This window comes from Eurypyga helias, unplaced genomic scaffold (assembly GCF_000690775.1).
Source record: "Eurypyga helias isolate BGI_N326 unplaced genomic scaffold, ASM69077v1 scaffold21210, whole genome shotgun sequence".
In the NCBI taxonomy this organism is placed as follows: domain Eukaryota; kingdom Metazoa; phylum Chordata; class Aves; order Eurypygiformes; family Eurypygidae; genus Eurypyga; species Eurypyga helias.
Window position 1 is genome coordinate 364 of NW_010226539.1, and position 12,378 is coordinate 12,741.

The window sequence follows — 12,378 nt, forward strand, 5'->3', positions numbered from 1 at the left end:
GAAGAGCTCTGCCCACGCCAGCCCTGCCCCGGCTGTCACATAAAGCCTGTTTTTTTTCCTAAAGTGCTTGTTGTCCAGTGTGGAGCCTTGGGAGAGTCAACCCTCACCCCTGCTGCAGATCTCTGCTTTTCTGGGGTACAACACCAGAGGGGAGAAGCATTGCATTTGTTTCGGCAGATGAAACCGGGGGGAGGTTCACATGCCGGAGCTGAGGTTCAGAGAGGGAGGGATGGGGCAGGCAGCTGCCTGCAAGGCAGGACTTGCTTCACCTGGGCTCGGACAGGAGGCTGTGATCACTCCCCAGAGCATGTGCCAGGGGTTCCTTTATTGGGTCTGGCAGAAAGGGCACATAGGGACACAAAAACCAGGCAGAGCCATAACAAACCGACCCGGCACACAAAGCTCAGGCGATGGTGTCGCTTTTTCTTCTGTTGGGGTGATTTCAGCCGAGGCAGGGCTAGAGCTGGAGAGATGTCTCCGTCCCCAGGCAGGATCCGGCCTTCCCGCCCGCTCTGTGGAGGGGCAGCTGGCTTACCGAGGGCTGCAGGCAGGGGTCCTACCTGCAGTTGTGGGCGTTGCTAGCACTTCTGCCTGCTGGAGGTCGGCACATTGAAGAGGCGCTTTAGGAAGTAGAGCTGCAGAACCCCAGAGAGGACAATGACACAGCTTTGAGTCATCGACCACCAGTTGACGTAGTTGTAGTTGGACTCCAGGAGGAAGGAGTCAGACCCTTTCCGCATCCGGGCAAAATTGTAGAACCGCCACATGTGGAAGATCTGGAGCTGCAGCTTCCGGATGCTGACCTGGAGGAGAGGCAGGTGCTTGGCGGTGAGGCCACGGCAGAGCCTGGGGCTGGCAGAGCTGCTCAGAGCTGCCCACTGGGCTCAGCATTAAATTAAGCTCCAGCTCAGCCAATGGCAAACACCCTTCTTGGTTCCCTTGGGACGATGTGTCCATCCCCATGGCACTGGGAGCACCCTCATGGTTGCCTTAACGCTTACCTCGATGGCCTCCAGGGTGTTGTTCAGCTCTTTCCTCTCTTCCGGCTGCTTGTTTTCATTGTTGAAGCCTTCGTAGTAGACACCAAAGTTGAGATACACCTGCATGAAGCCAAAGTGGCTTTGCTGGTTGTCCAGGCACAACTGGTAGAAACCTGCAGAGCAAAATGGGGATTATTGTACCCCGAGTAGAAGAGCCACTGCGAAGCACTTGACCCTCATCCTCATCCCATCAGTGCTCTGGGAAGTGCTGGCTGCTTCCTGGGCAGGCTTGGAACTACTGCTCCTGCCTGCACGTGGGCCAGGCAGGGACAGGGGACACGGGGACCTGTCTCCTTGGTGAGGAAGTTGATCTGTCCTCGCACATTCTGGGAAGCACCAAGCTGGAAGCCACTGGGGTCGTTCGCTGTGACCAGGATGTTTCTGTTGTTGCCGATTCCCGTTGCCCGCTGGACCTGGAGGCAGGAAACACCTGAGCAGCATTTGTGGGCCTGACTCCGCACCCAGGAAGTAGATGGGAGCCTATGGGAGCTCTCCTGTGCAGGGATTGGTTTGGGGCCCCTTCATTACTGTGAGCTGAGGCCAGGAACAGCCTCCAGCGAGTTGCTGGCTATGTGTAAAAGAAAAATCCCATGGCCCTGGGCAATGAGCCCCACAGTTCACAACAACCACCCGCAGGTGCTCACAGACCCTGCATCTCCCACCCCACAGGCCCACCCGGATTCTCTGCCCCCTGGATTGGGTGCTGCCAGCCACTGGAGTGTTGGGAGATGGAGCTGTGCTGGGGCCCAGGGCCGTGCCATGCTCTGCTGAGCAGAGCCGGGGGGGAAGCCACCCGTGCCTGGCACAGCCGTGCCCCAGCTCTCCTTCAACCAGCCTAGTGTAAACAGGAGATGAAAGGGCTGCAGTTTACCCTGTGGGAAGGGGACAGAGCATGGGGACAAGCAGATAGGGCTGTGCCCGAGACCTTCGGTGTGCCTTTCGGCTGTGCTTGAAGGAGAGCCCAGGGCTGTGCGAAGGGCAGCGCTCCCCCCAGCGCTAGGACACCACACAGCTCTCCGCAAGCAAGCTCCAGGTGCTCGGGCACCGTGTCCAGAGCTTTCAGGACCACTTTATGGTTTCAGAACAGGTATTTTAAAAAGTAAACAGGATTGATGATGGAAATTGCCTTAAAAAGCACTGAGATGAAGCATCCAAGTGACTGCAGCCATTCCCCCTCTCAACAGTGAGCCTTCCTCCACCCTACGGCTGTGGGTCTGGAGTTCAGCCAGCACATCCCATGGGGCCTCCTTCCACCCACAGGCCTGGTTGCAGGACCAAGGCAATATCAGACCACCCGCTGCAGGACCTGCTGCGCTCTCGGAGGCAGCTGGCACCGGCACAGCACCACTGCACAGGACTGATCCGGCGCAGCCATTCCCCAACCCCATCAGCAGCTGCACCATGCAGACAGTGACCCGGGACACATCCCGCAACGCGTCCCGCTACACTCACCTCGTAGCTGAAGAAGAAGCTGCCGCTCTGGTGCGCAAACTGCCAGAAGCACTCCACGGCACCGGCAGGGACGATGATGGCGAAGTCGTAGCGATCCGCCCCGCGGAAAAGGGGGTCCTGGCTGGACCCGCTCAGTGGCTCAGTCTTGGGGCAGCTGGCAGGGACCAGCAGCAGTGCCAAGAGTGCCAGCAGCAGCATCCTGCTTCCCAGGATCCTGCACTCCCTCCTGCCTGGCTGGACAGGAGCAGGGACCCGGGACCCAAGGTGGCAGGGGTAATCATTAACAGCTCCATAGCGGTGCTCAGCAGCGCCGAGGCTGGTGTTGGGAGGAGTGCAGCACAGGCTCCGCTCCCGAAGGGGATTTTGGTGCAGAGCAGAAGCTGGTCTGGTTCATCCACGTTACAGCTCACCTGGCTGACCTCTTCTGCAGAGGCTGAGGTGACCAGCAGCACCTCCCCGCTACACACAGCCAGTCCCGCTCCTCTCAGGAATGATGCTCTGCCCATCTGTGTCTTCTGAACAAGCAAATCAAGCAGGAAAAGTGTTTTACTCCAACTTCCACAGCCCTACCCTGGCTGATGGAACAGGGCCCACATCGTTCCCCCACAGCTGCCCCTGGCACACCAGTGGTTTGCCTTGGGCTGCAACACCCTCCCTGCACAGCCGAGGGCAAGAGCCTGACAGAGAGAAGGGAAGAACAGGCTCAGCCCCGTGCAGCACAAACATGTCTCCTTCCAGCTGGGAACAACCAGGCACTGCCTCACAGTGGCAATCACTGGTCCAGTTTGTAGCTCACACCAAGCCTCTTGGCCCCAGACAGGGCCTCTGCAAGTGCAGGGTGCTGCCATGGACCCAGGGCTGCTCCAACCCCGGGGAAGTGGTTTTTACAAGCAGGTGGGGAGGGAAATGCGCAGCCAGAGCCAGGTGACAAGGGAAGCTCATTCCAGCAGCTGCTGCTGAAGGACAGATGGGAAGCAGGTGTTGCCAAACATGCTTTTCCCCAGCCCTGGCTCTGCAAGAACACAACCACGAGAGGCTGCCTCGTGCTGATGCAGCAGCAGCACCTCATGCCTTCAGGACATCGCTGTTGCACTCCAAACAGCTGCCAGCACAACACCCCCAGCCCCAGGAGGCAAAGGGGGACGCCCGTGTTCCTGGGGTGGCACATGTCCCAGCAGGGCATCACCCCAAGCTGCCGCATTTCCGCCCGTGAGGTGCAAGTTTGCACTTCCTACAACTCTCGTTATCCAACAAGAAAGGAACTTTATTTTACAGAAGACCGCTTGGCCGTGGGCTTCAGGTTTGGCACCTGAAGGCAGGAAACAGGCGGCACCCTCAGAGATTTTATGCTTGGGACCGCACACAGGAGAACGTTACCAGGAAGGAGAATTGTTAGTATGACACGATGAAAAAAAAAAAAATTGGTGAGCACTGAACTTTTAACATGGGAACAACTAACATCTAAGTACTGAAACAAAAAAATAATGTTTTTAAAGCCTTAAAATGGGGAGGGAGAAATCCCCACTCACAGCCTAGCCATGTACAAAGCAGAAATGTGTGTGTGTGTGGGAATCACAGCAGATCACCTTGCCTAAAGCTCTTCTCCCCAGAAGATCTGAAACTATGTGCTGCCTCGGTCTTCCACAAGAGACAGAGTGCAAACAGCGAAAACCAGCAATTCACTGTTTAGATAATTAAAACATATAAAAATAACCACTGACGGGATTATCCTGCCATCGGACAGCATCTGATAAAACTGTCATTTCAACAGTCCATCAGGTTGGGATTCATTCAACAAAGGCTGCAGTTGTCAGCTGGAAAAGCAAGTCCCAATCCACACTGTTTCCAAGCATGTGCAACCAGGCTGCGCAGCTTCTGCCAACTGCAGAAGCCCCGAACCTTGCAGCTGCAGCTCAAGATGCAAGGCTCCTCGGTTCTTCTCAGACGTGGTTTTCGTCTGCTGCAGCAGTCTCAGGTACTGTGAGCCAGAGGGGGTCACCAAACTGTCCCCAACACACAGGGATGCGTACAGCAGCCTCGCCCCACAACTGCTCCAGTCCATCGTTTAAAAGAATAATAAGGTTTTTTTAACTAAGGTCCTGTGGCTCCCAACTTTAGAGGATTCCCAGCTTTTTCATGGTCCGCCAGCGATCCTTGACCATCACGGCTGTGCGGTTCTGGAAGGGGTATTTCTGGCAGATGGCCTTCCATCTCCCTTCTCCAAACTTCTTCACTCCCTCTTTGATCCACTCGCTCTCTTGTATCGTCCATTTCTACAAAAGAGCAGGTAAGCAGTGCTCTGTGAGTAGAGAGCGCGGTTTCATGGGGGAGTTAGAGCATGCTTCTCCGTCAAACGCAACTCACTCCTGCCATGTCAGCTTTCCTTTATCATCTGTGCTAGTGACAGGGAGGAAAGGCAGAGATGTGCCCTCAGTAGTACATGCAACACTCAATAATCACTTTGCTGTAGACGTGCTCTCACGACTGTTACACGTAAGAGAAGTGCTGAGCTGCAGCACGAGCTCAGGAGTAGTTCTGCTTTCCAAAGCACGATCGCGTAGAAGAGGAGTTGCTTGCTGTTGCATCAAAAGGTATCAGATAGAAAGTACCCACGGCCTGTGCCCTGTGGAACAGCATACAGCTACAGCATGAAAAAACATAATCTGCAAATTGAGGTCTGCAGGTCCCCCGAGTTTATGTACTGGAGGCAAAAAGTGAAGTAATTGAAGAAAGCCGTTATAGGGAACAAAGAGCTATACAGTACACAACAGCACATGAGCCAGCAGCAACCTTTCTTCAAGGGTGAAAGAGTTCCTAGTAACACCAAACTCTTCCCACGTAACAGCTGCCGTACATGCATCCCTCACCCGAACAAGATGCCGAACCTCTCCAGTGCGAGGGGAACTCGTCATGCCTAGCTCCAAACCACATGCACCCAGGAAAAGGGATTTCATGCACACCCCCAGTGCCTGGCGTGTGGGAGGTGCACAGCTTTAGCCAACTATCAAACTAGGCTGTTTTAACAGAGAAACTCCAGCCACTCCATCAGTGCAAAGACCCGGACAACACGGATCAAGCCTGGATACTGCAAGCACCGGCCTCAGGTAAGCATCCCTTTCCAGCCCAGCTGCTGGTGCTTCACCTAAAGGGCAGCAGCAGCTCGCTCTGCTGTAGTGAACTGCAGGCTGCCGAGGAATGGGTCCGACAACAGAGTATCCTCACCAATGTATTTCAAATTGTCCAACAGTTTGCTCTGCTATACGGACATGTCCTGATTCCAGGCCTTACTCAAAGGATTTAAGGGTACAATACCTGCTTCTTGGAACCGAAGACTGTAGAGTTGTGGCTGTTTGTCCCATATGATGCTGAAAAAACAAGGGAAGAGGATTACACTTCACCACAACTGACGAGGTACAGATTTCCTCGACAGACTGCCTTGAGCTTAACTGCTGAACTGTGCAGTCAGCCTACAATGAGAACAGACAGCAAACCCAAATTCCTTTATCTCTCCCTTTTTTGCAGCTATAGCATTCACAGCCTTTCCATTTCAAGCCCAAATTCTGTATGTGAAAGCTTTCCAATAAGATCTGCTTTGTTTTAAACCAGAACAGGGACATCCACCCAGGATGTGGCTATGCTGTTTGCTGAGGCTGGAATCAGACACTCATTGTCCACTCCTTTTCACCAGCTAAGCTGCGTATCTAGCTACAGAGGGAACTGGGCTGGAAAACTGATCTGGCTGAAGTAAACTTAACCTTTATTTCACAGCACTAAAGAAGGAATGGAGAAAGAGCTGTATTACCAATATTTACATCCTGTAAGCTAAGTGTGATTAGTCTGACACTCAACAGGAGCTTTAGGTGTGCATTTCAGGTCAGAGATACAAAGAACAAGTATCTCGCTGTTGGACAGCTACCTATTTTCTTGGGGTTTTAGAATTTCTGAGGGCAAAATCTAGTCACGCAGAAGGTAGCGACACCCATAAACAAGCCCCAAAGCCAGGATTATCATCAATTAACACCTGCAGCAGGGGCTCTGTTCCTACCTGCATCTGAGAAGATCTCATCCTCTTCACTCCAACTGTCTTTTGCTTCTTCACCAAACGAGCTGTTCCACCTTCCTTGGAAGGACCTGAAAGCAGGCAAGCATTTACTGCATCTGCAGGCTAGGGAGAATGCCCTAAGGGGAGAAGGTGCAGGGACACGTGGGGCACAGCAGGCAAGCCTGCTGTAAGTGCCCAGTGCAGAGGAACGCACCCAGCAAGCAATACATGAACACACCACCTCCTCCATTCCCCTCGGAGCAGGGAATCCATAGGAGCCCCTGTCTGAAGGTATGGCATGCAATATATGCTCAAATACACAAGGAACATTGTATTTTGTCACCAGCATTTGCAAAAACAAGGGACTGAGTATTAACTACACAATTAAGCATTTAGAGCAGACACACGCAGCTGGACTGCCTAGGCCTTTGTGTGCGGCACAGACCTGCCAACAGCTCGGGAGAGAAGCCTTTCATCTTCCCAAGAAGCATTTAATTCTTACTGTTTCACTGCTAACAATACTGAGGTTAACCGAGTTACAAAGTTCTCTCCACGAGATCAGGTGACTCAGTGCTGTCACCGGCTTCCAATCCTCAAGCACAAACGTGAGAGATGAAATCGAGTGTTAAAAAAAAAACCCACAACTTCAAAAAGGTTCACCCCCGGGTGTCACATCCAATGTAGTTGAAGCTGTTTATGATGCAGGACCAGATTTCCACACAGAGCTCACTAGCACCAATGCTACCACGAGTCCTGACACTAAATGCTTAGAGATGAGCCATCCACACAAGCAGCACAGACAGTAAATCCCTTTCCAGGTGAACTGGAAACCAGCTTGCACAGTGGCAGGGCTGAAGCTCAAGAACGCTTGAGCCAGCAGCAGCCACGCAACACCAGCCCCACGCCAGACTTTAGTCAGCTGGTGGAGGATGGGCAGGCATCAGACCCGAGGCACCAGCCCCTTCACGGGGCAGTCAGCCGCAGCACTCTGCTCTGAAGTGTTCACAAAACATCATTCTATCCCCATAATGTTCCCCAGCACCCTCAAATTAAACTCAAGACCTATCCTAGGGACAGCAACGCTGCAACATACTACTGGAAAAAACCAAAAGAGGTCAAGTGTCACCACTCGAAAGCCCTTGAAAGAGTAGGGCATTTAGTTTAACCCTGAAGCATCTGAGAGACCACCACTGTGCATCCATACCAGCTACAAACGCAGCACATCCCTACTCACAGCTTCAGAGAAAGACAATCCAACTCCAGAGCAGCCAAGCTACACAGTGATCTTTATTGCCCACCCATCAAAACCAAACCTCTGTGTTCTTGACATTTTTAAGTCAGGAACTAAGGGAAACTGTGTTCCATTTCTTGTCAAACCCAGCGAGCTCTCCTCAATCCTTACAGTTTCACTCCTGGAGATCCAAAACAACATTATTGCTGGCTACTATGCAACTTCACTAAGCAAAACAGCAGCTCCGATATTTAAGCAGGAAGCTTTGGTACACCCTACAGGAGATACTCATGAGACTCTTAGCTTCATATCTTGGAAATCTAAAGTTCATTAATTAAATTTAAGTAGGCTGGTAAGCCTACTTTGCCGTTTTCTGTGGGAAATCCCACCTCTTACTGCAGTCACTTGAGCCGCAAGATTAAGTGACAACTCGCACTGAAGGAACAGTCAGAAAGCTACAACCAGCACTTCCTTCACCAACACAGGTTTCATGGAAAGAGAGCTTAAGTGAAGTCAATGTTGTATTTCTCAGGAGATGGAAAGGAGAGTTTAATCTGCTCCACAAGATGCACCTACAAACTCTTCCCAGCTCCAGCATCACTAACCAAAGCGCAGAGAAACACGCGTTAGCTGTGACACGCATGCTGGAATCACCTACCAACACAGACTGCAGTACCTCTGCCTAGGTCACTGTCTCCTCTCTGTTAACCAAACGGTAAAGTATAAGGAGAACAGAACATTTATTTTGCCCAGCTCCACATACGATTGCAGACAAGGATGGTCAATATACTCATCTTGAATTGTAAACAAAACTTTTTGTTGTTCACATTACAGATGTCAGCTGCAAGTCAAAAGATTGGGTGCAGATTAGAATATACCACAAGACATGGGCTTCATACTTGGTACTCTTAGTAGATACAGGCTGGTCATGCAATTTCTGAACAGGTCTGGAAGCAGAAGATACAACTGGCTCCTGGGAAGAGTCTGGGCTCTCACTCGACTCGCTGTGCTGGTTGTCTGGCTCCATGACCAGCTTGCTTATGGTCAACAAGCGTTTGCTCTTATGGGGTATTGCAGGAGGGTCTGAGATCTCAGAATCTTGTTTCTTCTCTTCTTTCCGTCTCTTGGTTCTGTGGGATACAGAAGGAGACAGTTGCTTGGGGAAAGAAAAGTCTGTTTCGTCCAGTTTGGTGAAGATTGCATCAGAATCCTGGGAGTCCGACAAGATCTTGAAAGCTTCTCTCAGAACAGAAATCCCATAGGTGGTTACAGTTCCAGAGGGCTGCCTACAAAATAAACAGAACTGAGCAGGTTGTAAAGATTTCACCAAAGGCACCTCCACTGCCCTGAAATCAGGTTTTCCCCTACAGCGTGACCCTTAACAATTGACCCTAGGGTGCAAATAAAATCTGTCAAAGAGGGTATTCCCAACCCTTCGGTCCACTGTCTCTCTAAATGGTGTGGTGTGCCGAGGAAGCAGGCCATAAGAGAACATGCCCATGTGCCACTGGATGCTCTGCTATTCTCGACTAAAGGCTGAACCATACGGATACCAAACGCTGCTCCCCAAGAGCAAACCCCATCAGCCACTGCCCTCCCTCCCTAGTTTCCAAAAGTACTACAGATATTTTTTTGTGATCCAGACAGAATTCCTACACCGACAGCCTTTGGGGCTTGCTTGGGCAGACCTGCTTCAGCTGGCATTTGGGGAAGTTAAGAGCTGCCCGGACAGAGCAAACTAACCCCTTGGAAAAGAATTCATCCACAGTGCAGGGCCAGATTCCTCTGCCCACCTTTCTGAGTCCCTCAAGGACACTCCCGGAAGTTCTGGAGTTGCTGCTGCTGGTTCTTTAGCTATTTCCATAGGCTCTGAAGCATCTTCCTCCAAGGTATTAGCTGCTGCTATTACATGCTCAGGAGTTGCTGCTGGGTCTGTAGCTCCTGCCTCAGGCTCAGGAGCTGCTGCGGAGTCATCTGCCCTTTCTGCAAGGTTGGGAGCTTCCTCTGGTTCTTTTGCTGCTTCTGCAGGTTCTGGAGTTCCTGCCGTGTCCTCTGGCCCACTTGCAGACTCAGGAGTCACTGATGAGCATTTTGGTTCTTTAGTACATTCTGAATTCAAAGTCTTTTTCATTACCTGGACAGAGAAAAAACACAAAACCATTAGAAAGATGATTCCCCATACTACCACTCGATTTCATACCCTCCTGAAGGCACATTAAACTGCTACTTGTAGTTCAATCAGCACCATGTACAGAGTTCACGCCTATCAATTAGAACTTGTTACACCAATTGAAAAATGTCTTCAATGGTATAACACTTTTAGCCATGGGCTGAATTTAAAGTACTTCAATTTAACCCACTATTAATTAGGCACTTACACTCTAACTCATTACTGGCACTGAAGGCACCTAGAAGCCAAGTTACTGTATTGCATTGTCTCATAGCAAAGTGTCAGTTCTCCCTAAATCTGCATCCCATGGCCTTTTCATGCTTCCCCGTTCCTGGGGCAGAAGCATGCGCAGAACAGGAAGCGCAGAACGGGAAGCCAGGCCAGGTAAGCAGGGCAGACACATACCGTTAGCAGCAGCGGCTCCGAATCATCCACATAGGTCTTCACAAACTCAAACACATTCTGCTGGAAGGTCTTGTAAGAGAAGTTTTTGACTATTGGATGAGAGGAATTCTTCTCCCGGATGACAGTCAGCAACTCATTCCTCTTTTTCTAGAGAGGCAAGAATGCTCTGAATAGGTACAAGGGTATAAATGACAACACCAGGAGCTAGGCTCTGGGCAAGGATTGGGCCTTTCCCATTTGACATTCTCCAGGCCCAACTAACTTACACTGATGCAAGGATGGCAAAAGGCCAGAGGAACGGCAGAGCCACCTTCATTCAGCAATTCTGACTTTTGTTTCCAGTGCCCAAGCCACTATGCTGCCCACAGAAATAGGAACGGGGATTCTTTCTGCTTTCAGAACCAGCCCTTCTTAGGAACTCGCACTCTACATGTGAGCTTGAGTTTGCGTCTAGGCAGAGGATGAATGTGGGTGCCTTGAAGACCCATAAAGATACGTGAGGGAACCTGATTAACAGAGGGAGCTCAAGCGATGATCAATGTGTTTTAGAAACATGTACACTGAGGGTCCATCATTCAAAGGAGGACTCTTTCCATTTTGGCACCCTTACCCTTTCTTCTTGTTCAGGTTTCCCCAAAAGACAAGCTTCTCAGGGAAATCTTTTACACCTGCAATACAGTCACAAGTTTCCAAACCCCACGCCAATACTCCATAAGACTTATCACACCATCCCTAAATATCTCTGCTCCCCAGTACCCCACAGAAGACATACCAGACAGCCATCGTTCATTCTGATGCACTCACCTGGTTTCTGTGCTCCTTCCCCATATGCCTCTTGACAATTTTTGAAGCTTTATCAAACTCTCTGTTTTTGATGCAGACAATAACAGCCTACAGAAGGAAACAAATACCAGTTTCTCTGCTGACACTGAACGGATCATACTCTCTAGAGATCAGCTTTGGAAAAGCATGTATCATAATCAAACACAGCACAAAAGTAACAGCTTGGTACCAACTTACACAGAGAAACAACTTCCACATTCTACATGGTGAAGAAGCATATACACTGAAGATAAGTTTTTGCAGCCAAATCAGTACTAACAACGGTATTCTACACAGGAGGCAATTCCCACTGTCATTTATGCAAGATCATTCTAAGACAGAACATTTATTGAGCATTTATTGAAAAAAGAGAAAGGTCTTACAGCTTCCTTGACCATTTTCTGAACAGTTTCCATTGTCTTCTCAGCCACAGAAAATTCTCTCTGAATGAGCTCCAGGACACCAATTGCCGATTCAAGAGGGGTGAGTTCTGACTCTGTGTCGAAGGTGCAATCTACAACAATTCACAGCTGTTGGTTTGCAAGGCCTTACAAAAAGCTAGTTACTTGATTTCCTCACGTGTGTCTGCAAATTCTAGAGCTACTGAGGATGGAGAATGAATGGCAGGCTAACTGCCAAGCATCCATCCTGTGCAAAACATCCTCACAGGCAGGGAAAGCTACACAAGAACCTCTTGACTACAAATAACTGATCCAGGGGCAGCATTTCAGAAGCTATGAGGTGTGTTCAGATAGCAGGACCGGCCTGGAGCTTGGTTTCAAGCTCACTGCTTTTGGATAAGGGCAACAGCCTGTCAGTTGTGATGGCAGTGCAATGCACGCATGAACAGCCACACTCTCTAGCCCCTTGCTCTCGGGGAAAAGCTCCTACAGCTTAGCAGCTTCAGCCCAGACCTCTGCTCGGTGCAGAAACAGCTCCTGGGAACTGCAGGGACACAGGCACAGATCAGGGCACACTGGCCGGGGGAGTGGGCTTCGAGCCAACACTGAGGTTTCCCCAGGGCCTTGCTGAGGGGGGGACCCACCGAGGTTCTCGCCTTCCTCGATACGTGTCAGGAGTTGCATTAGGCGCAGCATCTGGGCCACCATGGGCTCCTTCTCCAGGGGCCGCAAAAGCAACGCTGTGGGATAAGGGGCAGGTTCACTGGAGCAGCACAGCCCAGCCCTGCCTAGGCCCCGCTCCCCGAGCTCTCCCT

The 12,378-nt window shown here is 50.9% G+C and overlaps 2 protein-coding genes across 2 annotated transcripts; both read right to left on the minus strand.

Annotated features, from left to right (window-relative positions):
* Window positions 1-578: 578 nt before the first annotated feature.
* On the minus strand, window positions 579-2,690 carry TMED6 (transmembrane emp24 protein transport domain containing 6). Its single transcript, XM_010153543.1, has 4 exons — window positions 2,493-2,690; window positions 1,327-1,453; window positions 1,002-1,153; window positions 579-803 (listed from the first exon to the last, which is right to left on the minus strand). The coding sequence occupies exons 1-4, from the start codon at window positions 2,688-2,690 to the stop codon at window positions 579-581; spliced, it is 702 nt and encodes a 233-aa protein (XP_010151845.1).
* Window positions 2,691-4,606: 1,916 nt separating this feature from the next.
* On the minus strand, window positions 4,607-12,303 carry TERF2 (telomeric repeat binding factor 2; the record flags this gene model as incomplete). Its single annotated transcript, XM_010153553.1, has 9 exons — window positions 4,607-4,765; window positions 5,805-5,857; window positions 6,538-6,623; window positions 8,665-9,051; window positions 9,559-9,899; window positions 10,341-10,487; window positions 11,145-11,231; window positions 11,546-11,676; window positions 12,208-12,303. Coding segments are annotated over 9 exons (1,487 nt in total), but the record flags the coding sequence as incomplete, so codon positions are not given.
* Between the last annotated feature and the right edge of the window lie 75 nt (window positions 12,304-12,378).

Coding starts and splice junctions, on each gene's coding strand:
- TMED6 (XM_010153543.1), bottom strand. CDS start 2,690: ATGCTGCTGCTGGCACTCTTGGCACTGCTGCTGGTCCCTGCCAGCTGC. Junction 1,454..2,492: donor GCTTCTTCTTCAGCTACGAG/GTGAGTGTAGCG, acceptor TCCTGCCTCCAG/GTCCAGCGGGCAACGGGAAT. Junction 1,154..1,326: donor CTTCCTCACCAAGGAGACAG/GTCCCCGTGTCC, acceptor TTTGCTCTGCAG/GTTTCTACCAGTTGTGCCTG.